The sequence below is a fragment of the Pipistrellus hanaki genome, assembly GCF_964339955.1.
Source record: "Pipistrellus hanaki genome assembly, chromosome: 8".
Classification (NCBI taxonomy): domain Eukaryota; kingdom Metazoa; phylum Chordata; class Mammalia; order Chiroptera; family Vespertilionidae; genus Pipistrellus; species Pipistrellus hanaki.
In genome coordinates, this window is record NC_140510.1 from 77,690,262 (window position 1) to 77,717,613 (window position 27,352).

At 41.2% G+C, this 27,352-nt stretch overlaps 1 protein-coding gene across 1 annotated transcript in view; it reads right to left on the minus strand.

Annotated features, from left to right (window-relative positions):
* DYTN (dystrotelin) overlaps positions 1-27,352 on the minus strand; it is a gene marked incomplete at both ends in the record, with an annotated part of 47,031 nt that overhangs the window by 17,791 nt on the left and 1,888 nt on the right. The window contains 10 exons of the mRNA XM_084891335.1: positions 2,502-2,572; positions 7,870-7,987; positions 10,381-10,532; positions 12,021-12,132; positions 16,583-16,746; positions 16,988-17,059; positions 19,989-20,089; positions 20,595-20,680; positions 21,330-21,528; positions 25,219-25,293. Coding sequence (XP_084747461.1) covers positions 2,502-2,572; positions 7,870-7,987; positions 10,381-10,532; positions 12,021-12,132; positions 16,583-16,746; positions 16,988-17,059; positions 19,989-20,089; positions 20,595-20,680; positions 21,330-21,528; positions 25,219-25,293 — 1,150 coding nt within the window. The remainder of the gene's footprint in view (positions 1-2,501; positions 2,573-7,869; positions 7,988-10,380; positions 10,533-12,020; positions 12,133-16,582; positions 16,747-16,987; positions 17,060-19,988; positions 20,090-20,594; positions 20,681-21,329; positions 21,529-25,218; positions 25,294-27,352) is intronic.

Below are 27,352 nucleotides of genomic sequence, written 5' to 3' on the forward strand. Positions count from 1 at the left end.
TTCCCTTGGGGTATGGGGCAGCCTGGGTGAGGGGCCTGTGGTGGTTTGCAGGCTGGCCACGTCCCTCGGCGACCCAAGCAGAGGCCCTGGTTTCTGGAATTTATTTACCTTCTACAATTGAAATTTTGTAGCCTGGAGCGAAGACAAGCCTCCTGCTCCCTCTGTGGCTGCTGCCATTTCTGTTTGAATTTGTTTACCTTCTATCATTGAAACTTTGTAGCCTTGAGTGGAGGCCTAGGCCAGCCAGAGCAGGTGGAAAGCTTTGCTTCCTCCATTGCCGGGGCAATCCTATCCTGCTCTTTCCAGCTCTGTGGCTGCCACCATTTTTCTTGGGATTTATCTTCTATAATTGAAACTTTGTATCTTGGAGTGGAGGCCTAGGCCAGCCAGGGTGTGTGGAAAGCTTGGCTTCTTCTATTGCCAGGCAAACCCAAACCTCTCAACTGTTCTCTGTGGCTGCAGCCATCTTGGTTGGGGTTAATTTGCATACACACTCTGATTGGCTGGTGGGTGTGACTGGTGGGCATGGCTTGAGTGGAGTGGTGGCTAATCTGCATATTACTCTTTTATTAGGTAGTATGGTGGGTTTTCAGAAAGAAGTTGGCCCAGGGATTTGATGTTGCAGACAATTAACCGTTCTCAGAAGGCCTTCCTAACAGTATCACCCGGGCCGAATGTGCTTGTTATGACCACTAGTGATGCCAGTTTCTCTTTCTCCCATGTTGCCCCCCAACTCCTGTCCTCTTTCTCCTCTCTCTCTCGGCCATCTTCCATGTACCTCCTTCCTCCCACAATCCAGGTGAAAGTAGCTACAACTCTATTCAAAGTATAGTTATTTTCTTACTCCATATTTTTTAAAGGAGAAATTCTCCTGCAGAGTTTTTGATGAATATAATTTACCCGATACCAAGATTTACAGCAATTGGGAGCTCAGTACTTTCCAGGCAAATATCCATTGTTCACAAGCAATTCAGATTGTTTGAGAAATATTCCTTTCAAATGATCTAAAATCTTCTTTTCGACAATTTAAAAAATCTTTTATCTTTAACTTGAATCTCCCTTGTAAATGGGCTTTCAAATAGGATGGGAACACTTCCAGCTCCAGTGATTCACACACACAGTAATTTCGTTCCTCGATCAGCACCTAGTGGAGGACAGAGTAATAAACAGGGAACTAGTGATCGAATGATGCTCTTCCTTTTAGTGTAATCTGAGTTGCCTTTTAAGTAGCCAGTGACACAATATTGGCTGATATTGAACTTAGCTAACTATATATCTCAGGTCTTTTCCAGACTATTTATTCTGAACATGGGCCTGTAATTGTAGAACTTGCCTGTAATTGTAGAATTTAATTCTTTACAATTTGGTCTTTATTAATTGCCCGAGTGTTCTAGGCTATCACATGTTAGTGAGCCCAGATTGTCATTCAGCTTATTGTCTAGGCCATCTGGTATCAAATCACACACATTTGAGAAGCATACCCTCTACTATTTTACCCAATTCATTGATACAAATAATAATTCAGAGAGAAACAAAGACAAAGCCTTCACATAGATCCATTCATTAATCAGCCTCACACTTTGGTGTACTCTGTTGATAAATACCTTACCAGGAGACCAATGATGTATATATTTAGTGTGTAGGAATCATATAAAAGGAAATAACTTATTTTAAAATAATCAGCTTAAAATACTTATTCTAAGAATTAAGCTGTAAAGAATCAGAACTGCCTTTCTATTGCCACACTACTTTCCTTAATTTTATTTCTAATTTATTTTCCTTACACCATAAACAAGATTAAAATTGCTCTTAACATTTGAATTATTTAACTTCTTTGAAAGTGTTGTTAAGCATATTTTCATGAATTATCACAGATTTTTTAAATGTCCCTTATCTGTCATACATTTATAGTATGGAACACATCTCTCTCTCTCTTTCTTTCCATATATATTGAGCATCTGCTAAAGAACAAGCATTGTGCCTGGAAATCAAGGTCTTCCCTTAGGGGAAACTTCTCATTGAGGATCATAAATTCCATCTTCTAAAGAAATGACAACAGGAGACAGGAACTCAAGGAATAATTAATCCCTTGAGACACAATAAGGTGGTCGGCAGTTTCCAACAAACCTAATAAACCTGGTAGAAAGTTGGATGCCGTTGGGGGACGTGTACTGATTTCTTTAGAAGAAGGAAAAACACACACACCAGGCACACACAGAATCAAACTTTGCTGAAAATGCTTAACCAATTTTCCAGGACTGAGATAAAAACTCAAAACATGATTCAATTAGCCGGTTGATCTCTGCTATGTTTAAATATTCACATAGAGATAAAGCCTCCTTTCATCTTCATACTGGAATCATAGGATTTCTCTAAGAAATATCTCCTAGGTTTAAAAAATCATGGTAAAATCATGGCAGAAAATTTTTTTTATAAAAGGAAAAAGAAACGCTATTGATTTGTTTCTGCTGTCAGTATCTGTGCATGCCCCTGGTTCCTACCTTCTTTCCCTATGGAGCGCATTAATATATTCATGAGTCCTCCACAGTTCATTTCTAATGCTGACTGGGGCCTGAAGAAGCAAGAAACAGAGAAAATAAGTTTTCGGTTTAAATTGAATCCTCATTCCTAAAAATTCGCCATAACAAAATAATGTTATTTTTAAAAATTTCATTAGTTACTATTTTTAAACATGACTAACATTTGGGTTTATGTCATCTAACTGTTCTTATGCTCAAAGTATTTTTATATATAAAAACCCTAATATTCAAATAGACCGAACGGCAGAACAACTGAACAACTAAACAACCCGGTCGCTATGACATGTGCTGACCACCAGGGAGTGCATGTGAAACATGGCAGACATTGGCTGTAGCAGGATGGTGGAGCAGGTAAGCAGGGGCACCATACCATGGCAGGGCACCAGTCACTGTCATTGGGGCAAGTCTCTGGTAGTTATTGAAAATTCTTTGCTCCTGAACACCACGGTCCCACTGGGCACTCTCACCTACTGCCAGTGCCAGCTCCACTGCTGACACCAGAGCCACTGCTCATACCCACTGCTGGAGCCTGGCACCTGGCGCCAACCCCAATCACTTGGCGCCATGAGTGGGTTCAAGTGGTATCTGCCACCCTGATTGCCCCTGAGGACTTCTCCACTTCCCCCTGCTCCTGAGGGGCAATCGGGGCAGCAGCCGCATGCACCCACTGCTAGTGCTGGCCCCAATTGCTCTGCTCCATCAGTGGTGTGAGTGGGGCCAGCACTGTCAGCACATGGTAGCAGGGCTGCCGGCAGACAGAGAACTGAGGGCCACAACAGGAGGGGCCGGGTGGGGGCTCAGAGGATGGACTGAGACCCCTCTTGTGCCCACCGCAGCCTCACAGCCCAAAGTTCCTTTCAAAGTGCACAAATCTGTGCACTGGGCCCCTAGTAGTCACATAATATTGTTTTTACATAAAAATTTCCTTTAAAGAGATTTAAACATAAAAAAAGAGTTTTAGAGGGTTTTTGTTTGTTTGTTTTAATATATTTTTATTTATTTCAGAGAGGAAAGGAGAAGGAGAGAGAAAGGGAGAGAGAGAGAGAGAGAGAGAGGAAAAAAAAACAAAAAAAAAACATCAGTGATGAGCACATTGATCTGTTGCCTCCTAAATGCCCCACACTGGAGATCAGGCTAGCAACCCAGACATGTGCCCTGACCAGGAATTAAACTGTAACCTCCTGGTTCATAGGTTGATGCTCAACCACTGAGCCACACCAGCCAGGTGAGTTTTAGGTTTTAAAATTAAATTATAATAGTCTTTTGCTCAAGTTAAGTTGCTGCCAGGACATCTCCTTCTCCAAAGGCATATGCCAAAGCAGTTGGGTCACTTGTTTTCTCTTGGCTCAAGAAATCTTTTACTTCTATCTTCCACCTTCTACTTAAACTTTCTTTCCACTGATGCCTAATTGGATGTGTACTTTGCATCATCACTTCTCTTGGAATTCACCACGTCTCTTTGAGTTAATAACGGTCAGCTCCACTCTCATTTAGAATCCTGCCACAAAACCTTGTCTCTCACGTCAGACTCTGAAACCCAAGTGCAAGTCCTGACCTGACCCAGGCTGGCTCTGGCTCCTGGGACACCATGTACCAGCCTTTGGCTCCCACACATCTGGATGGGAGATAAGATTTCATTTCTCTACATTTGTAAGCAGCTGTGGCTACGCTCCCTGAGCTTCTCCCAATGAAATTTTTTCAGCTAATGGATTGGAAATGCTTCTTGGTTTTTTAAAAGTGTACATTCTGCAAATACTTAGTCACGTATGCATTTTTGAAAATGCATAGAACAAAGTCAGCAAAGGTATAACTCAAACAGATTACCTTTGGGGAACGAGGGACCAGATCTGGGTTGAGAATTGTGGTTCAGAAGGACTTTACCTTTACCTGTGATATTTTAACTTTTTTATAAGACAAACTGATTCAGGTGTTATTTAGGTTGTTAAAGATGTTTGTTTTTTTAATCAAAGAAAGATAGGCTGCAGCAACTTTAACAATGAAAAAGAGATGCAAGGGATTAAAGGAGAGTAAAATAGAGGAAAACTCAAAGAGCAAAACCTCTTTAAAATTTCTTCCTCAGAACAAATACATGTTAAAGTGAAAAGAAAAGAAAAGAAAAAAATGATTCTGTGTTGTGAAATGGCTTTTCTTCCTCTTTTCTTGGGAGCAGCGCTTCCTCTGTCCTCACAAGTGTAATTCAGCTCGCTGCCAAGTGACGCCAGGTGTTCTGAGGGGTGTCTGAGGAGCTAGTGACAAACATGCTCACAGACCTGAAGGAGCATCCCAGAGGCAGCCGCACAGGCTGTGCATCAGTGGGTGGTCACAAGACCTTCTGTTCTTCCATATCCATAAAGGTATTTTACATACCCTTTTTTTTTAATTTTTAAAAAAAGTATTTAAAATAAACAAATTTGATGACTTCTGGTTGTGTACCAAAACACTTCTACCCAGAAAAATGTCTTGAAATATCATTAAGGGTCCAGTGTCCTGGGGTTTTACTTTTGAATTCTGGTAATTGTTAAATAAATAGTACTTATGTAAGATGAATTGTTTTAAAGACAACAAAAGATGAAAAATGGCTAGCTGCTTAATGTAACCACCAAAACTCAAATTCTCAAAACTGACAAAGATAGTATTGAGAGAGAGAGAGAGAAGGAGAGAGAGAGAGAGAGAGAGAGAGAGAGAAATATACTATTCTAATTTGCATGTTGCAATTCTAAATTTTTAAAACACAAGCAAATCAAATTTAAAGTGGATTTAAAGCATAATCCACTACAAACAAATATAGCTTTTGGTTCTAGCAATGCCAGGGATGTTTGCTATCAAGGATTCTATTTGCTAATGCAATACTTCCAATAAGGGAAACATGGGATAATTTTGATTGATGCTAAAAAGGTATTTAAAATAAATAAATTCGATGACTTCTGATTGTGTACCAAAACACTTAAAAAATAGGAAAAGAAAATGATTTCCTCCTCATTGAAAAGAATCTCAAATCAACAACAAGCAGCATATTTAATGGAGAAACACTAGGGAAATGCCCACATTAAATCTAATCCCATTGAAGGATAAATATCTACCCCATTGTATTATTCAATTGTTCTGAAAGATTTGGAGTCTTTCAGAAATGGAGACATGAAACAGAACTGAGAGATGTAAGTACTGTACAGTAAGAGACCAAAACATCTTTTTGACCCAGACCACTTAGAGATTAAAACTAAACAAATATTTGAAATTATTAAGAGAATTCAGAAAGGTTTCTCTTTAAAAGATAACTATTCAAAAATTATAACTTTGTAATATGCCATCACTAATAATTAAGAAAAAGATACAAATGAGAAAGGGCTTTATTCACAATAGCAGCAACAAACATAAATACCCAGGGTGCTCTAGTGAGAACATAGGATGATAGGAAAGTAAGCTTATCTTGGAACACTGGCAGAACCCAGCATGCAGTAGGTGCCAGGAGGCCACTGCAAACAAAGACAGCATTTGAACTAGCACAAAGTTTTGAGAGTTCATTGAGGAAAACATGTGTATGTATACCATATATATATATCCTGCACATATATCAATATATACATACTAGAGGCCCCATGCATGAAAATCATGTATGGGTAGAGTCTCTAGGCCTGGCCAGTGATCAGGACCGATTGGGGCCTTCTGGCTGCCAGCTGCTGACCAGGGTCTTCCTTCAACACATGTCATAGCAAGAGATCAAACTCACAGTTGGTAGAACTCCTGAAGGGATACTTTGCATATTAGCCTTTTATATATAGATATCCCACATATCCTATACAATAAAAGGCTAATATGCAAATTGTGTTTTTGACTAGGTGACCAGGGGGCGGGGCTGGCCGGCCAACTGCCTGCAACCCCTTCCCCCCAGCTGACCCTACACCTGATAAGCTCTCTCCATCCTGATCTGGGGTGGGGTCAGCGGGCCAATTGCCTGCAGCCCCTCGCCCCACTGGTCCCTCCCCCAACTGATATCCCCCCATTGCGGGTAGGGCAGGCCGGCCAACCATCCACAGCTCCTCCACCTGGCTGGCCCAGCTCTGCCCAATTGGCCCCAATTGGGGCAGGTCAGCCGGACCCCACCCGTGCACAAATTTGTGCTTTGGGCTTCTAGTATAAAAATATATACATATATATCCCATACCTCAATGACAAAAAAAAAATAATTAATAATCTGACTTAAAAATTAGCAGACAATATGAATAGACACTTTTCCAAAGAAGACATACAAATGTCCAGCAGGTACATAAGAAGATGCTCAACGTCACTTGGGGAAATGCAAATCAAAACCATAAAGAGTGCACCTCACAGCTGCTGGAATGGCTATTATAAAAAAGACAGAAAATAACAAACGTGGTGAGGCTGTAGAGAAAAAGGAACTCTTGCACACTGTTGGTGGGAATGTAAATGGGGCAGCCACTATGGAAAACAGTAGGGAGGTCCCTCAAAAAGTTAAAAATGAAACTGTCATGTGATTCAGCATTCCTGCTTCTGGACACAAAAACAATATTCTAGAACAAGTTTTCTCTATTATATTTTTTTCTATTCAAACTGCATTTCTATATGATCTTACACACCATCAATTTAGCTCATATGGAATTGTTTACAAAGGAACCCAATGTTAATAGTTTCCTTTTTTGTTTGTTTTATTTCTATTGAGATAGTAAAATTTTAGAATATAATAAAAAATCAAAAATAACCCAAATACCAAATAACAGAGGTATTCAATAATGTTAAGTTCATTTAAATAAAAATTATACAACCATTCAGATTTTTTTTTTTTTGAAGAACTGTAATGGCAATGAAAATTCTCACAACATAACTTCCTATATAATAAAGAGCTAATATGCTAATTAGACCAAACAACAGAGCAACCATCCAGATGACCTGCTGGACAACCGTCCGGATGACCTTCTGGATGAAGCCGGGGCCACAAGGGCCAATCCCCTTGCATGAATTTCATTCATCAGGCCTCTAGTATATTGATAAAGAACTATATACCCGATATGATATAAACTATATTAAAAATGTTAGCAGGAAAAATTATATTAGTTAACGATGGTTATATTAGGGATTGATTGGAATTTTGACTTTAGTCTTTGCTCTTTTATAACTTTTCCAAATTTTCCATAATAAATATGTGGCACTTCATGACTGAAGTTAAAAAGTTTATTTTAAAAGTATGTTCCTAGATTTTTCTTTTGAAAATATTCCCCAAACCCGGGAATGATTCACGGAATCTGACTGCATCGTTATGGAATGGCCCACACCAATTGTGCCTTCCCACGGCTCCTTTCCCTTTTGGACTCACCTGGGGATGTGGGCCGCCGTCATCAGTTTGTTGGCCCTGAGACATCCTTTGACCTATTCGTTTGGAAGCCTTCGTGGCAGCTGTTTCCACTGGACCAATTGGATATTGGATGGAGAGCCTGTTGTAAAGGAGAGTTTTACGGGAGGTTGTAATAATTTTTAATATCAGGCATGACATGAAGGAGAGTCTAAGAAAATGTTAAATCATATATTAAATTTGATATCCAAACAATAGCAATAAAATAGCCCAGCATTTTTTCTCTGTGCTCTTTCCAACTACTCAGTTGATAGTCAATTACCTAATAATAGGAACGGAAATTCCTCCTCTCTCCCCTCCCCTCAGTCCTCCCCAGCACACACACACACACACACACACACACACACACACACACACACACACTTGACCATCCAGAAATAAGAATGCAAAGACATTCAGGGATGACTAAGGAAATTCCTAGGTCATCTCGTCCAGGTCAGATACTCGGGGCTCTAAGTGCAGCTGTGGGTTTATGATGTCGCATCTGAAAGAACATAGAATAGAGCAGACTATTTTAAGGTCAGGAGTGTTCCATTTTATAGAACTTCATTTCCTTTCACTCCTTTATTCAAAAACTATTTAAAACCTCTTACCATCTTGAGTTATTGCAGATTAAAATATATATATATATATATATATATATATATATATATATATATATATATATATATTTTTTTTTAAGGAAGCAGAGAACTCCTTGTTCACGGAGACTTCACAACTAATAACAGACAAATAGACAATCATTTTTTTTTTTTTTACATAATGTGATTCTTTCAACAGAATTCAAGGACAATCAGGAAAAGAAGCAATTATTCTTCTATAGCCCATTTAATTATTTGTTTAAAGGGGTAGGCAATTTGGGGTAGAAAAGCAGGATAGCCCATCACTTCTTTGTCATGCATCTTGTGAGTGTCAGGCTCTATTCTTACCCCATCTGAGATCATTTTTATTTTATTTTTTAAAATACATTCTTTGATTTTGATTTTTTTTTTACAGGGAGAAAGGGAGAGGAATAGAAAGTTAGAATCATCGATGAGAAACAAACATCAAACACCTACACACTCCCTACTGGGTATGTACTCACAACCAAGGTACATGCCCTTGACTGAAATCGAACCTGGCACCCTTGAGTCCGCAGGCCGATGCTCTATCCACTGAGCCAAACCAATTAGGGCTAAGATCATTTTTAATACCTTGGGGGTGTCCAACATCATTTCTTTGTACTCTATTAAAGGTATACACCCAAATGATACACAAATTTTATAAGAATGTATTGATATCAACCTGCTAGAAAATGTGATACAGACATAGTAAATGCCCTCTAATTGAGAAGTCAATAAATATGTACTTTTTTTATTTAAAGAGCTAAAACATATATTTAATTATACCAAATTGTAAAATGACAAAATAACCACAGAAATATGGCCTGGGGTTAAGATAGAATTTTACTGGTGGATGCCTGAGAAAAATTAGAGAATTACAAAAGAAATCAACAAATTAATACCAATTTAAACTGATCTTTTCTTCTTCTCCCAGTAGGTAAAACGGGAGTAAATAATTCTGTTTCTGCCTACCAAAAGTTTAATGACCATAAGCTCTAGGAAACACCCTCTGTTCTCTTTACCTTCTCAAGTTTTAAATTATGAAGAAGGGGTTATTTCAGAAGTTAAGGTCACAGAGACCTTGTACAGGCCACCTTTGGCGATGATCAGCTGTGTGATGGTGATCTATACCAGGGGGGGCTGCGGAGTGCTTTGGGATGACCCCCGGGAGCATAATTTGGCATCCTGAATTTTGAGAGTTAAAAACATTCACATTTTTGGCCCAAGATTTTACTTGAGTAAATTTATCTTTTAAAAATGTTATGGGAATATACGTGTATAAAAGTATGGGAACATACGTGTATAGGGATGTTGATAACAGAATTTAGGGGGATAAAATTTGAGAATAACTAACATTTTCAATGATATAATGAATTGCTTGTGAATTGTGGCACTTCTTTATAAGTGTCAGGCCAATAAAAACGACATTTTGGAAATTAATGAGATGGGAAAAGCTCTTCACTTAATGCAGGCGAAGAGAAGAATGAAAAACTGTACTTATAGCACAATTCCTGTTTTGGAACACTAATGTGTGAAAAGCATTCATCTGTGAGTGATGGAATACTGTCTTTCCTTTCCTTTCCTTTTTTTTTTTTTAATATTAATTCTGAAATAAGCTTTCAAAGGCAAACAAACTAAAAGTAGGTATATGAAACAAAGCTATTCCAATACTCTAATATTAAAATCTTTAGTGGCTGACACCTTCTGTTGAAATAATTCTAAATAATTGATTGAAGGTATTTGCATCTTTCTCCTTTAAAATGAAAGCTCACTCCCCTGTTCCTCCTGCCTTTCGTAGGGTCGTCAGCGTCATGGGAGCTGCTGCTCCAGCCTGGGCTGCCTCTCTGCCCCGCTGACGCTCACAGACACTCACCTGGCCTGGGAGCGGTCAGCCGGGGCCTCTGGCTTCCCCAGGCTCAGCAGCCGCTGCCTTCTCGCAGCTTCTTTCCTCCACCAGCACTCTTGCAGCAGGTTGCTCCTGAGGGTCCCCAGGAGCAGTTTGGTGTACTCCTTTGCGGACATCTCCTGGAATGGCCAATGTTACAAAGGAGCTTCAGATCCGTCTCAACAGGGTCTCCTTCCCTTACCTGGCAGACGGCTGCAGTGAGGGTCCCTGGAATTACCTCACCTGCCTTTATGTCCTCAGAAAAATCATCTTACTTTCTTACTATCCGCATTTCTTTATGTTCTCTGTGTTTATGGGTACACAGCACATATCCCCCAACTTCCACAGTAACTCTTCTCCCTTTGAGCCACCCAGGATTGTGGGATGTTAAAGCTAGAAGGGGGGAATGTAAGAGGACTAAGTCCATGGTCGTTAACATTTGGGTTATGGATTCCTTTGAGAATTGGGTTTATCTCCAGAAATATGCTCAGACCACCCAAAGTCCACCCATCAACCCCACATTAAGAACCTCTGCCAAAAAGGAAGAAAGAAAGACAGAAAGAAAGAAAGAAAGAAATAAAGGAAGGAAGGAAGGAAGGAAGGAAGGAAGGAAGGAAGGAAGGAAGGAAGGAAGGAAGGAAGGAAGGAAGGAAGGAAGGAAGAGAGGAAAAAGAAGGAAAGTCAAAGAAGGAATGCAATGAATTGTTGAAATTTTCAGCACTTAAAATCTTAGGTCTAATAACAAAGTGGCCACACGGTGTCAGTCTAACACCGATGAGACTATTTCTCTCCAGGCTTTTGCAAACAGATCTCAGGCCATTGAGCCTGAGGATTTGGGTTGATAAAGTTTAGCAAAGCAATGCCCACTGGGAGTTATTTGGCAAGATGCAGACACTTGACTTTGTGGACCATGTGGGCTAAAGGGGAAAAGGAGAGAAAACTGTGCTCTGAAAAGCGAGCTAATCAAGACACTTCATTCACCATTGTGGCTTTTGAGGGTGACGTCATCTGTGATGAGAAGAAAGAGTTCTTTCTGGAAAAGTTTAAACGCTCTTTGATGGAAATGTACTCTCCCATTTCCCTTTCTTCTTAGAAAGATCTGAATTCTCTTGCTGATGACTGAAACTTTCCTTTAAAAGTCTTGGTTTTATCATCTTCCACTAACAACCGAGACAGTTACCTTTCTCTGTCATTTTTCTCTGAGAAAAAGCACTTGACATTTAGGACTCAGGAGAAAGATGTTAAAAAGGAAAACTCCCCAAATGTCCTAGCAGCTAGAACCTTGTTGCATCACCTTTACCAAGCAGAGCCTTTTCTGTTTAACCCGCCCCCGTTTCCAACGCCCCGTTCCTCTGACGCAGCAGACATTTTCTGGCCCACAGTCTGGGATCAATGGCTTCAGAAGGGACTCAGTTTGGCCTTTTCCGGTCCCCAAGAGGTTTTATTTAAATTTACAATGTAAAGAAAACACATTTATATTGAGAGCTATTTGAGGTTCACCTCCTTAGTCATAAATATTTCTGATGAAAGGAGCAGACTCTGGTTTTTCCAGAGGGAAAGTTTCTAAACTGCTGTAGCTGGTACTGACACGATTCAGGAGTAGATTGGGATAATAGGTTAGGTGTTACCTGGACACAGTGCTCAACCACAGGATGAGACGTCTGGTGGGGCCTGCTGTGGAGACCAGACAAGAAACACATCTGGCAGATGTCAAAGTTGAGGCACTTCAGGCAGCGGTACCTGCCAATGAAAATGGAAGGGGGGCTGGCATCACTACTAGTAGGCAAACAAGGAAAATAATATTCAGGCGAACAAGGAAAATGAATAATACCCTGCCCTGGCTGCTTTATCCAGTATTGCCTAAGGTTGCGGTTGACTCATTTAGGATGGTACGTTGACCCTAGCCTTGCATTAGTTCCTCTAGGTCAGTGATCGGCAAACACATTAGTCAACAGAGCCAAATATCAACAGTACAAAGATTAAAATTTCGTGTAAAAGCCAAATTTTTAATATATATATATATATATATATATATATATATATATATATATATATTTTTTTTTTGTTTTTTGTTTTTTTTGATTTTTTTTTTTTTGATTTTTTTCAGAGAGGAGGAGAGAGGGATAGAGAACTAGAAACGTCGATGAGAAACATCGACCAGCTGCCTCTTGCACACCCTCTACCGGGAATGTGCCCGCAACCAATGTACATGCCCTTGACCGGAATCGAACCTGGGACCTTTCAGTCCGCAGACCGACGCTCTACCACTGAGCCAAACCGGTTTCGGCTAAAAGCCAAATTTTTTAAACTTAAACTTCTTCTAACGCCACTTCTTCAAAATAGACTGGCCCAGGCCGTGGTATTTGGTGGAAGAGCCACCCTCAAGGGGCCAAAAAGCCTCAGGTGGCTCACGAGCGCAGTTTGCAGACCACAACTCTAGGTTCTGAAACTGCTTGCAGGTTTGTGAGAAAGAGTGTAATGAAGATAATGAGATTGGCCTGTCGCTGATGCCTTTACCCACAGAGAACCACGGTTCCCCCAATCCCATCCCCGCCTTCAATGGCTATTACAGAGCATGAATGGGACACATCCTGCTAACACATAACTCTTGGCTCAGGAACAACCTTGAGTCTTTGTACTTCCTCTAACTTTAGAAGGTCAAGTCTTTGCCCTCTTCCTGCTACCTCCAGATCTGAGAACACTACTCTGAAATGACTTTATTAAGCTCACTGAAATGAAAAGCCTTGAGGCTGTGGTTGGGAGTTTACGAGAGCCCAAAACACAGGATTAAGGTCAGGATTGTAATGCACTGAAGCCATTTCTAATAGACTCAGAAGGTTACAGCTAAAAGAGGCCAATGACATCATTTGACCCACCCCTCCCTGTTTTCCTTACAAAGAACTGAGGCTCAGAGAGGATACAGGCCTTGCCCAGCTCACCCAGCGGGCTCATAATGTGAGAACTGTGCATGGCCTTGAATGTCTAGGAGAGATAGTTCACATAGATGGTCTTCTAAGAACAAGTGAGCCTCCTGAATAGATAGGGACATAATCCAAAACTTAAAGTGTGGTCCTGCTTGCCCTCTGCCACTGCTAGTTTGTGTTTTTTTAAAAAATATATTTTATTGAGTTTTTACAGGGAGGAAGAGAGAGGGATAGAAAGCTAGAAACGTCGATGAGAGAGAAACATCGATCAGCTGCCTCTTGTACACCCCTATTGGGGGTGTGCCCACAACCGGAATCCAACTTGTGACCTTTCAGTTGGCAGGCGGACGCTCTATCCACTGAGGAGCCAAACTGGTTTTGGCTAGTTTTTTTAAAAATATTTTTTTTATTTTTTTTATTTCAGAGAAAAAGGGAGAGGGAGAGAGAGATAGAAACATCAATGATGAGAAGAATCATTGATCGGCTGCCTCCTGCATGCCCAACACTGGGGATGGAGCCCGAAACCCAGACATGTGCCATGATCAGGAATTGATTGAATCGTGACCTCCTGGTCCGTAAGTCTATGTTCAATCACTGAGCTACCCAGCCGGGCTACCATTGCTTGCTTTTGAGTGACTTTAGCAAGTCATTCAAAGTCTTTTATAAAATAGGAATAATAATATCTGCTATATGTTAGACATATGATTTTGGGGGGAAAAATTTTTGTAGAAAGTTGTGTTTGATATAATTACAGTGAATTTTGTACCTGGCCCAGTGCAGGACATATAGTAACTGCTTAATCTATACTTGTTTATTGGTTAAATGATTATACTATATACATAACATGGTAAATAATATTCATGCTCCTCCACTATCCTGTATAATTAAAGGCTAATATGCAAATCAACCAAATGGTGGAACAGCTGTTCATTGCGCATTGACCACCAGGGGGCAGACATCCAATGCAGGAGCCACAAGCTGGGTTCACGGTGGGGAGTGGGCCTAAGCCATCAGTTGGACATTCCCCTAGGGCTCCCGGACTGCTAGAGGGCACAGGTTGGTCTGAGGAACTCCCTCCCCACTCCCCCTCACCTCTCCAAGTGCACGAATTTCATGCACTGGGCCTCCAGTCAAATATGAAAAGAACATCTTTTTCATTGTGGTGTGGAGATTTCTTTGGCTTGGCTCACTTGGTTTTCAATAGCCTTGTTCATTTATATGTTTTATTGCTTAAAGTTCAGTTATTTGCAGAATTTTTCATTAGTGGAGTTTCACTGTGTCCTCAGAAGTCTTTTCAAACCCAATTTATATTTTCAGCAAAATGAAAACCTGATTTGCATTTTTTTTAGTGGGCCCAGCAGACTTACTTTCTACCTGTGGGGAGCAGGTTTAAGGTCTGGGGCTCATTAAACCTGGGAGCACGGAGGAACCGGGAAACGGTGAGCAGGAGCCAGGCCCGGATTCCTGCCCCTTTGACTTGCTTTTAGGGATGGGTGTAAGAGTCTAGAAACAGCCTCCTTAGAGTGTGCCAACTGGGCCTGCACAGTCTCCTGAGCTGAAAACAATCAAAGCTCAAGAAGAGGGTCTTTTGCTTGTTTTCCGTCCCCTTACCTGCCTCAGGGGTTTCAGGTAGGAAACCTGCTCCAGGAAGGGAACCATAGCGTATTTGAATTAAACATGGCAGACAGGGAGGATTCAAGCAAGTCTGTTTGTTTGGTCCCCCTGTGTCCCATTGTTCGTGGTTGGCCAAGCATTTGTTTTCCATGTTTGCTCTTTCTCATCTGCCTTTCTCTCTTTGGTCCAGCATGGCATATAAGCCTCGGCTGTCCAGTGTGTCTTTGGACCTCCTATTCTTATGGAATCCCTATAAAAACATAAGTAATAGATTTGGTCCTTTTGCCCTATTAAACCTGCCTCCTGATGATTAGATTATTAGTCCAGCCAGAAGAACTTGGAAGCATAGAAGAACAAGAATTTTTTTCCTGCTCCTGTAGCTCCCTGGTTGTCCCAGGTCTTCAGTCCTTCCACATCTGCAGTCTCTACACCTGTGTTCACTCATCATGATAATAGCATCCCCGTGCCTGGCTTACACCTGTTGGTTTCATTCTCTTCCCCCCAAGTCTTTAATAATAATTCCAATTTCCCTTCCCTATTGTTTTATTTATGGCAGCCCTATAACACTCTTCCTCTAAGATGGGATTTTGGCTGTCATTCATAAAGATCTGTCTTTCCTACCTGCAAACCTAGCTTTCAAATACGCCCTTTCCTCCAGTCTAGGCAGAGAGATCTGGAGTGAGCCCAAGGCGTGTTCTCCGTTCTCTCCACAGGGGGGCAGCATAGCATCATGATTGAAAACAAGGGTTCCGCATTCAGACTGCCAGGCTCTGCCCCTTGCTAACCCTGTGAACCAGAGCTAGTTGTTTAGCTTCTCTGCCAATCAGAGATAATAACACCACCTTCTACAGAGAGTTATAAATGAAATCATCCACGTAAACCACATTGATTATTTAAATCTAATAGTTTTTTCAACACTTCATAAAGGCAAAAATTATTGTTTATATTATGAATGGCTCCGAAGTATTTGAAATGATTTTTTTTTAAACAAAGGACAAAATATATTTTCCCTTAGAGAAATAAAAATGTGTTTGGTCAGAGTACATATTAATGGAAGAATTCATATTCCATTAATTACAGAAGATAAAATATTTATTTTCCGCCAGGATCCCTCCAGGAAATTTTGACTCCCCCAAATCAACCGAGTTTCAGATGTGTCAGGAGGAACTATAGGACTTTCTTTCACGGCCCGCGTAGAAAGAGTTCCAATTCAGGGTTCAGGTTCTGGAGAAGGGCCGCACACAAATGAAAAGAGACTTGAAGAAATTCAATTTGACGATTTGGGGGGCCAGGCGGTAGTCCAACTCTAGTGGGAGAACTACTCCTGCTCTGGCCCTGCCATCCCTCTTATTGAGGCTTTGGGGAAGACATCTTAAGCAACATAAACAGAAATTTACATGTAGCCCTTAGGCAGGAAATAACAGAAACTTGTAGATTCTGTTTTAGCTAACAATGTCTCAACTAAAGGTTAGAGCAATTAAGGTTGTTGACCAGCCTTTCTGGCTTCCTGTCAACATCTCTTTTTTAGTGAAACTGATTTGGTTTCCAGCAAGGAACCACAAGAGAATCTGGAGAGACACAGCCCCGGACTCATTTGGGGAATGACTCGGACCTGACGTTACTGTCCGTGTGTTACGGACGAGTGGCCGTACCTCAGCCCGGTGATGGGGAAGTTCCTGCATATGCCACAGCGAGCAGGGTGCGTGGCCATCTCCGTGGCCGACAGTCGGTAGCAGGTGGGGAGCCACAGGAGGATGGGAGGCTCAGACTGTACCCAAGAGAGGAATCTCTCCTCTTTGATCGCTGGGCTCAGCACCTGAAAAACAGCAGCACACGTGGATGTGTTTCTAGAAGTGACTTTGGTCTCCAGGATAGATGAGCTGTGCACTCTCATCGTTCCTGGCTCTTTCCGTGAGCTGTGCTGTGAACGTTCATTGCGTGAGAAGCCAAAGGCAAGGCCTACCTCCTCCATCAGGTTGGCTGGGGTGCCCTGTGGAGTGATGGTTCTGTAATGTACCTTGGTGCCCCACTCCCAGGGGCATCTGCGTGGCACTCACCCCCTGGAAGCAGCTGCGTGTAGCACTTTCCACCGAGCACAGAGCGCGGCTCTCACCCACGACAGCTGGGATCTGCAAGAGGCAAGGAGCCCGGTGTCAGCCGTTAGAAGTGGAGAAACCTGTGCACACTGACACCAGCATGCCTGCTGGGTGGTGCTCCAGCCATGGAGTCACAAGAATTGGGTGTCGGAGATTGGACGAACTGTCTCAATCCAAGCAAACAAGCAATGTACGGGGTTTGTGCAATGTGTGAATAGAGACAGCAGATGAACAAGTGGGGAGACGTGGAGCAGGGAGGAGGAAGGAGAGGGAGAGAAAAGTCTGGCAATCGGGGCAATACAGGGCCAGCTTCCATTGTTTCTTAGGATCCCCGTCAAATTACTTTAACACCTCCCTCTTTTTTTTTTTTTTTTTTGCTCTTGTTTACCTATGAATTACGCATAATGATACTGTATTAAAAGTTCAGAGTAGTTTTCTAAAAAAACGTTTTTGAACACTTCCATAACATCTCATTTTAACAAATGCCAGGTTCTGGGCTAAGGCACGGATAATTGTTCTTGTTTAAAGCAAGGACTGGTTGAGATTTGTTATTTTGCTCAAGGTTAATCAGAGCAAGGTAGAGCTACGGAACTGAGATCTCGCTCCAAGACTCCTCACTCTGCTGAGGGGTTCTCACCAAGCTTTGTCACACTCCAGACTCATGTGTATTCCAATGGCTCAGTCTGCACGCCCTTTGTGGTCTCCATCTTTCAATCACTTTCACCATTAGGAGTTTAGCGAAGGGACTAAGAATGCCTTGTGGCTGCCAAGATGGCCAGGGACTTGGATCTGACATTCTCAATATGTGCATTTACATTGACTTGTCACCTCTATTTATGCCTATTTGGTGGGGGGTCCTAATTTTGGGTCTGATGTCTTGGGCAGCACAGGCTGCTCAGCAGGCACTGCCTGCAAACTCAGAGGTAATTTCAAAGACCCCCCCCCCCCCCCCCCGCTGAGTCCATCAACCCGAATAAACATTCTTCTAATCAGGAAAGTGGCACTTAGAACCACTTTGCTGACAATTAGCCAGGCAGAAGTCAACAAACATTTGTGTAATCTTGACAAGACAGCTTGTGCTGCACATTGATAATAACCCCATCCCCAGCTGAACACGAGTAACTACTCCCCATGTTCTTTAGCCTTTGTCTGAAAAAAATAACTCATCACCCAGCCTGTGAATGCTGGTGAACTCACCGGACCACTCGTGTGGACATTGTCCTTGAGCCCTGGGAACGGGGGTTAACCTGATTTGTGAAATAAGGAAAGTGTCTCGGATGGGACTGGCCTGCCAGCTCTGTGATTCTGACACCAGTCCGAAGAAAATTCACTTCGGCAATGGGTTTTAACCAAGTTTTTGCCTTATGTGTGTACACAAAGATTTTGTGGGTGAATTGCCCTGGTGACCAGTTTCCTGCAGGTGTTCTGTGGAAGACTTGAACATGACTCGATGACATGCTGGCACAGGCAGAACACCACTCGGAATGATCATTTGAATTCTTGGGGGCGGGATTTGAATCACAGAGTGGGACCTGGAATTTTATGGGACTCCATCCCGGAGTTCTTAATGGAACTCCATGGGCTGGTAATTTGCTATGCAAATTTCCACCTTCCTCGAAGCTTTCTCAGGAGCATGATAATGTGTTGTGGGGGAGACAGCTCTGTGGGAGCTGCCATTTCAGCAGCTCACTGACCTCAGTTGAGGCTGAAACAAGGGCAGATGTTTACGGCCGGGTGGACAGGGTGTTAGAGGTCAGCGACAGTAGTCAGGAGGCAAGCACAGGATGTGTACAGGAGAAGGAAAATGGCTCTTAGTCCATCTTTTCCCCTCACACCCACCTCCACATGCCAGGCTTACACGTCTGAGTATGTAAATGAGCTAACAGACTTTCCGCTCCCTCTGGCTCCCCACCAGCTGGAGTCCTGGGATGTGAGGCTTGTTGAAGCGGTAGCTCCCTGAGGCTTGCCTGGGCGTCAGCAGGAAACTGGCAATGAGATCCCTGTGCTGCCACAACCGCCCAAAAAGCCCTGAAAGAACTACGCCTGATGCTTGAACCTAATTCATGTGTTCAAAGTTATTACTCCTTTAAGAAATAGGAACATCTTGAACACTGTTTGGAATTTTCAGAATAACTTGAACATTATTACAATCAGTAAGAACATGAAACATTAATATTAAGAGGTATTTGGGGTAAGTATTTGGATAGTTGTTCCTAACCATAGTCTCTTTTCTAGAATTCAATAACCTTCCTACATACCTACTCCCCACGCCTATCATGACTATCCCCAGTCCAGAATCCCTGGTCCTGATGGGCAGCAGAATATATCACTCAAAATATACCTCTTTGGCATATGAGTTATTTGAGCTAAAGTCTATTGAGAACCAATCAATGCAGGACAGGCTCTAAAAATAGGGCACACATTTTCCTTTTGTAAACAGAACGTGCATTTATAAAGGGAACTTCCATGGGCCAAAGGTATCATGGAAGAGAACTCTTTACAACACTTATTAATGGGGAAGGAGCAAACTAAACCTGAATAACAAACCTTGAACCAGACTTTTCATGGTCACCTTCTCATAACCTGCCTCCCTGACTCAGAAGCTCAGAGCTTCTCTTTGTTGTTTAGCTTAAGGCGGTGTGATGCTAAGGGTAGGCTTTTCCCCGTAGACAAGGATGGCCAATGGAGAATGTTGGGCATGAGGGTGACATACGCATTTTGGAAGAGTCACTGGCTGTCGTGTGGAGGCGGAGTTGGCAAGAGGAGAGGCTTGAGTTGAGGAAACCATTAAAGAGTGATTGCAGGAGGTCAGACCTATGCTCAGATGGTAGCAGTGGCTGTGGAGCGGAGGAGTTGCATGGAGACTTCTATTAAGGTGGACTTGACACTAAAAATCAGGTTCTTTAATAATGTGGCTGTCATCTGGAACAAATTTAAAAATTCTTAAAGATTAGAGATTTACCTGCTGTAGATCTGTTAGTAGGTTCCTCAAAGTCCTTCGGGTCATACGTGCCCCGGAATCATAACCTCCCCTCTTGTTTTCTGCATAGAGCTGAAAAAGAGCTAGACACATAAGGGAGAAAAGATCTCTACATTAAATGCATGCAATGTATCTTTGAAGAGTATGTGCTTTGAATTCTAAACAGTGTATTTGTGGGTATGAAGGGGGGAAAAATGAAAAGTTCTCTTCTTGATTCTTTGCTTTCTATTTTGAAGGCTTCCCAAGCTAGATAATTTGATAACTACTGAAAACCCAATCCACATTTTAACCCCTTGGTAATTCAGCACAGCCATGTTGAAGACCAGGTTGGTAAATGCGAGGAGAGTCCCAGCCTTTAGGAATAATAACCACTGGTGTCAATTATCCTCACACAAATGAGTACCCAGGGTAACGAAGGAATGAATAAGTAGAAAGCACAGATCAACATCTTGAAAAATTCCAAGTCGGGCTGAGTGTATGCCACACAAAAACCACGTGGCTGGGACATAGTAGCAGGTGAGGAGCATAATGTGGTTGAGATTTGGAGGCCATTGAATTTCAGACACTCAAAACTCCTGTGGGTCTTACCTCTGTATTTTGTAAGAGGGCTGTCCCCCGAGAGGGCAATCAGGGCAGCAGCTGCAGGTGTAAGCTTGAGAAAGCCGGTTCCTGTGCTGTATGGTAAGAAATCGCAGAGACAAGAATGGGAAAGGCAGGGTGATTCTTGGTGAAGTGGCTTATAAAAAATGGAACTGTTAATGGACGTTTCTGACATGGTGTTACAAGTTCAAGTCTTCCACTGTCTGCTTTCTGATATCTAGAATTTGACAAGATTAATAATTGAATTAAAATATTTAATCATTCATTCATTCATTCATGTACTCAGCTAATATTTGCGGGGTGCCTCCTCCCTGCTAAGCACTGTGCTAGGCACAGGTGGTCTAGGGCTCCTTCCTGTCTCCATAGAGCAGATAGTTTTGCTTCCTAAGGTTTCTCAAAAGAAAAGTGTACATTTTTGCATGCATAGCTTACAATTGCCACAGCAGAGGGTGCCCATGGTCTCTAGAGCAGAAACCAGTTTGTATGAGAGAAAGTAATGTGGATTTTTTTCCCCCCTCTTTGCAATCCATGGGTCACTTGTGTTGGTAAAGCAGATAAATGTGTCTTCTTCATCGCCCTCCAGAATGAGTAGTTCATATGTGGAAAACAAAGAAGCCATCTTTTACATAAAACCGTAAGCAAACATTAGACAACGCCAAATAGTCGACGACCAGTGGCAACCGAACACTGCCCCTGAGGCCCGTGTGCCCCCCGCGCCCTCACCTGTCATACATGGCCATGAGGAGGCTCAGGGTGAGCTCCGCGGCCCCGGGGTGCGCGTGGCCCGGCCCCTCCCTGGCTCTCTGGAACAGCTCCTGGAGGGCCTGGAAGAGATGCTGCATGGAGAGCGGGCTCTCTCGTGCTTCCCAGAAACTCGGGCGTAGTAGGATGTGCTGAATCTGGGAACTGTCAATCAAGTCCACTGTAGAAAGCAAATGGAGAGTCGAGTCTGATTTTCTGATGGGAACGAAAGGCAAATGCCACCTGTGTTTAATTAAGACTTTTTTTTTTTAATGGTAGCCATTTCCTTGAAAGAAAATTAGATATGACCATTATTGGGGTGCCTGTCTCTTGTGCAAATAATTCAGGCAGAGGATCGGACTGTGGAAAGTGTGTCTGCTAGTAAAGCACAGTTATAACATTACGTCCTGTATAACCTCTAGGATGGTACTTTATAAAATGATGTTGGGAGGAGAAAAAGTGACAAACTCGAAAAACAGAATTTCCAAGGAATTTAGAACCCCCCAGGGAAAGGTTGGGGAAAACAATACTGTATTTTTTAGGTTGATTGAGCAAATTAGCTTTTTATGTTCAAATATTGTTCTTCCTTTCTATAGCCTAGCTTTAGAAGAATAGGGTGTGTGTCAAAATGCGATTGTCTTAGTTAAGAAACCTAGTGATATTTATATAAGAGCAGTTGCTGAATGTAAATAATTTTATTGATTGATTAATTGACTGATTTTTGAGAGAGAGAGAGAGAGAGAGAGAGAGAGAGAGAGAGAGAGAGAGAAATGACAATTTGTTGTACCACTTATTCATGCATTCATTGGGATTGAACCTGAAACCTTGGCATAACTGGTTGATGTTCTAACCAACTGAGCCGGGTTATACTGGGCCAGTAGAGGTTATACTGGACCAGTAGAAGTTATACTGGGCCAGGGCCGAGCAGTTGTTGAATTTGATATCAGACTCTTTGGGTTCCACCCTGCCTCAGTAATATTTATTATATTTTTTTATCTTGGTTCCATTAGTATTATTATCTGAGGAAGGCACAAAATAAAACCAAAGTTGCTTATAAAAAATAACGGGTTATTTCCTGTATACTTTTATCACCTCTTAAACATTTTACGAGGCAATGAATATAAGGACGAATGAAATAGAACTAACCCTATGGCTTCTTACAGATGGAGGGTGACAGACAAAATTAATAAACACCCAATTGTATCATCGGAGAGATGCGGATGTTGGTGGCACCAAGAGCTGCTGGCACTTAAACTGCCTCAGCCTGTGAAATGATAAAACCCTGTGCTTTTCTCTGCTTCATAAATCAATCTCGCAGATAAGAAATCTAGCAAGTATAATAAAATATTTTTATTTGTTCTCTGGTGCTGCTTTTAAGGGGAGAGTCTAAAGAAGCGAGGAGTAGGTTCCAGGATGTGACTTTAATAAAAACCTGACTGCAGGCTGCCAAACCTTTTATCGTTACTCAATCGCAAAGCCTATCGCCTGGGCCCTGCGAGCGGCACGCGGGAGGAGGGCTCGGTATTACAGCAGCGCAGATAACACCGGTGTCCATTAATCTCACTACCAGATTCATGCAGCGATGTGCCCCGGGTCCTGCCGTCTGGAACTCCCAGCATGCTTTATCGCTGTATATGGGCTTTTTTGCTTTCAAATTTTCCTTTGCATATCTTTCCTGGGGTAGAACTTTCCTACTACTAATTTTGTGTCTTATTAATATTTCCCATGAGTATTATTCATATGTACTGTTTCTGATGCCAGGGATAATAAGAAGTACAAAAAGGAATGCCCTCAAATTACATTCTTGGTGCCCAGGCAGAAAGGATGGAGGCTTATATAAACATTTGCTGCTAACTTTCTTTAATGGGAGAAATTCTCTAAGAAAATAGCATAACTGAGGATGTATTTTTTTAGTGTGCCTATTCTGGCTTTCGTTAATCCCTGGAATAACAAATACTAGTTACAAGTGATTTTATTTGTCTAAATCAGGGATTTTTGTTGGTTTCTTTCTTCCTTTCCTTTTTTTTTTTTGTCAAGAATCCCTGCTTCAAAAGACCCTTACACAGAAAGGCAGTAGGGGAAATAGAGAAATACAGGTGTTCTGGTGGAGGAGATGGTTTCTGAGTTTTCCTGAGTTGCTTATCCTTCCTTTCCCACCTTGCTAACCCTTTCGTGTCCTACATCATACCCATGCACAAACTGTTGTGAAGCACAATTTGAAATTCATTGGTCTATATAACTTATTAGGCAAAAAGGAAAATACAAAAAAGTTCAACCTTTAGGAAAAATTTCATATATATATATATATATATATATATATATATATATATATATATATATATATATATATATTGGAGGCCTGGTGCATGAAATTTGTGCACAGCGTGGGGGATGTCCCTCAGCCCAGCCTGCATTTCTCCAATCTGGGACCCCACCAGGATTGGATCTAAATGGGCAGTCGGACATCCCTCTCACAATCCAGGACTGCTGGCTCCCAACTGCTCCCCTGCCTGCCTTCCTGATTGCCCCTAACCACTTCTGTCTGCCAGTCTGATTAACCCCTAACCACTCCCATGCCAGCCTGATCGATGACTAACTGCTCCCCTGACAGCCTGTTTGCCCCCAACTTCCCTCCTCTGCCGACCCCTAACTGCCCTCCCCTGCAGGGTTGATTGCCCTGAAATGCCTTCCTTTGCAGGCCTGGTCCCTCTCAACTGCCCTCCCCTGCTGGCCATCTTGTGGTGGCCATCTTGTGTCCACATGGGGGCAGCTATCTTTGACCACATAGGGGCAGCCATCCTGTGTGTTGGAGTGATGATCAATCTGCATATTACTCTTTTATTAGATAGGATATTTATATTTATATTTATATTTATATTTATATTTATATTTATAACATAGCTTCTTTTATGTCTGATATAATAATGTCATAAATAAATTCACATAAAGTAATTTTTTAAAATGTAATACACGATTTATTAGAAATCAGTAAGTTTAGGTATGGTGAATGCCTATTGCTTTTCACAGCCAACACCCAATTTACTTCATGTTGGAGAATTTTTTTAGGATAAATATTTTTTAGAATTTTTTATTGATTTCAGAAAAGAAGGAAGAGGGAGAGCTAGAAACATCAATGATGAGAGAGAATCATTGATTGGCTGCTTCCTGCATGCCCATACTGGGGATTGAGCACCCCAACTTGGCATGTGCCCTGACCAGAATCATACTGTGACCTCCTGTCAATGCTCAACTACTGAGACATGCTTGGCAGGCCAGGATAAATGTTTTTACAACATTTACTTTATTTTGCTTAGATAACAGTATTGGAAGAGAAAACCATAGCATTCAATCAGATCTAAGTTTAACACAAAAGAGCAGTTCACAGGGAATTCTCGACATCGTTTTTAAAATTTATGGCCCCAGGATTATTCACCTGAACCTACTTTTAAATGTTCAGAGAGATAAGTACAACTTGAAAATGAAAATCTTACAGGGTAGAAGAAATTTAAAAATGTTAAATTTAAATCTACAAGTATAGATTTCTAAACTAACCTATTTTGTAATTTTATTTTGTGTTAATATCGTTATCCTGAAAAGAAAACCAACATTTTAAAAAATTTTTTGCAGAAACAAAATAGGGGAAAAAAATCTTCATCCAAAAATCATTTTCTATTTCAGTCAACAAAGCTACCCTTAGGTTGAACACACATAGTGTCATCTCCCCCTCCATCTTCTCTGTTACAAGTGGTAGAAATGCACAGATCCAACTTCTGTAGTCTGACCTCACTCACATGAGTTTTGATTTGCTTTATGAATTTGCATAGTGCATAAGGATCCAATTATTTCCAGTATTTCAGACTGTTCTACTTACATTGACAGGTGGTTTGCACAGATCTTAATTTGAAGGCTGTTCTATAAATGGAATTCTCAATACTATTGAGAGCATCTGTAAAGAAAACATGAAATAACATGGATAAATGATCATCTCATTAGATAAATCCCACATCCTGGAAGGAAGTCCTAGGGATCATATAGCCCCACTTTAGTTTGCTCTCTTTCTCATCTAGGAACAAATATTGATGGTCTACACTACAGAATCTTAGGCTGCAGGGGACCCTAGACTCACCGTCAGAGTCCACCAAACTAAGGAATCCACCAAAAGTGAGGATTCCCCCACAAATCTATGTTTTTATAGGAGGAAACAATCTTATAAACAAATAGAATAAAGATCTCTTTGTAGCCCAGCTGGTGTGGCTCAGTGGTTGAGAGTTGATCCGTGAACCAGGAGGTCACAGTTTGATTCCGGTTAAGGCTCAATCCCCAATAGGGGGCATATAGGAGGCCGCTGATCAATGTGTTTTTTTCATTGATGTTTTATCTCTCTCTCCCTTCTTACTCTCTAAAATTCAATAAAAATATATTTTAAAAAACTCAATGTAGAATATAAACTCCATTTTCTTAATATATTCTACTCATTCACACACACACACACACACACACACACACACACACACACATATATATATATATATATATATATATATATATATATATATATATATATATAGCAATTCAAATGCTATCCATCCAATCATTCACTTAACAAATATTTATTGAGCTCTTGTTATATATGGCCCTGGCATGATTCCAGGCCCTTGAAAAAATAGCAGTTAACAGATAAAAATCCCTGCCGTGTGGAGCTTAAATCTTAGAAGCATTCACCAAATTGGTAGTGGTGGGTATCTCTGGGTGCTTGAATTATTAGTGTTCATAGTTATTTTCTTTCTACTTGGTGCTATTACCTAAATTTTTTATCCTATATTATTTTCATAATTAAGAAAGAAATTTAAGAGAAAGAATGAGAAGTGAAAGCCAATGAAACCAGGAGATAACAATAGTAAAAAGGCCGAGGAAGATGAGTTTCAGAAGATAGAAACAAGCCAATAGCTCAGTATCTGGAAGCCACAAGGACATCAGCTATGGGCTAAATACAGCCTGCTTTTTTATGATTAACCAAGTACAGAGAATGACTGCGAGGTGTAACTGTTGAGATCAGAGCTAGGTTACACAAAGATCTCTGTGTCCAGTCTAGTTATTTATTTATTTATTTATTTATTTATTTATTTATTTAGTTATTTTTTTAAAATAAATCTTTAGTGTTCAGACTATTACAAATGTTCCTCTCCCCCTTCCTCCCCCCCATTGCTCCCCTCCACCAGATTCTGTGTTCAGTCTTAACAGGGAGTATTGTGTCTTTAAGTGGACCCCAAAGCCAAAGACAAAAATACAGCAAGTGAGGGTCATGATGGCATTTCAGACCAGATGCTCTGACCACTTCAGACCAAATGTTCAGGATAAAAACCTTAGAGTCTCTGTCTGTCTCACAGGGATGTCTTCTTCCCAGACTTAGCTCACTGTCCATTTCATGCCAAGCCACAGTGACTGCATTTTGGTTTGGAAAAGGATGCCTTGCCCTTGAATGTCATGGAGTCAAGTTCTATGTGTTACACGTTTGGGTGTTGAATACCAGGCACTATGCTCTACCCTGGACTGGGTCAGACCCATCCTGGAGGAGTTGGAGCCCACAAAATGCCTCTGCCTGAACATACATTGACTCAATGATCAATATATGATTATGAGTCAAAGAACCCACTTCAGGTGAATGTGGGCTGTGCCTGAAAATGCCACCAATACCAGGAACCTTGTTTAAAAAGCTCCACTTTTTTTTTCTTTTTTGAACAGGTGCCTCAATTATATATATATATATATATATATATATATATATATATATATATATATATATATATATATATATATATATAAACACACACCCTACAATTAGTTCTAAAGTTTTTGTCATTTAATGTGTCCTTATTTTTAAAACATACTTTCTTTCCAGATAAGAGTCCAAACTTAGAGCATAGTTGAAGTGAGAAACACCTCTGCTCTATGTTGGAAGTAAAACAAATTGGGAATAGAGATAATAATAGCCTGGAAATATTTTA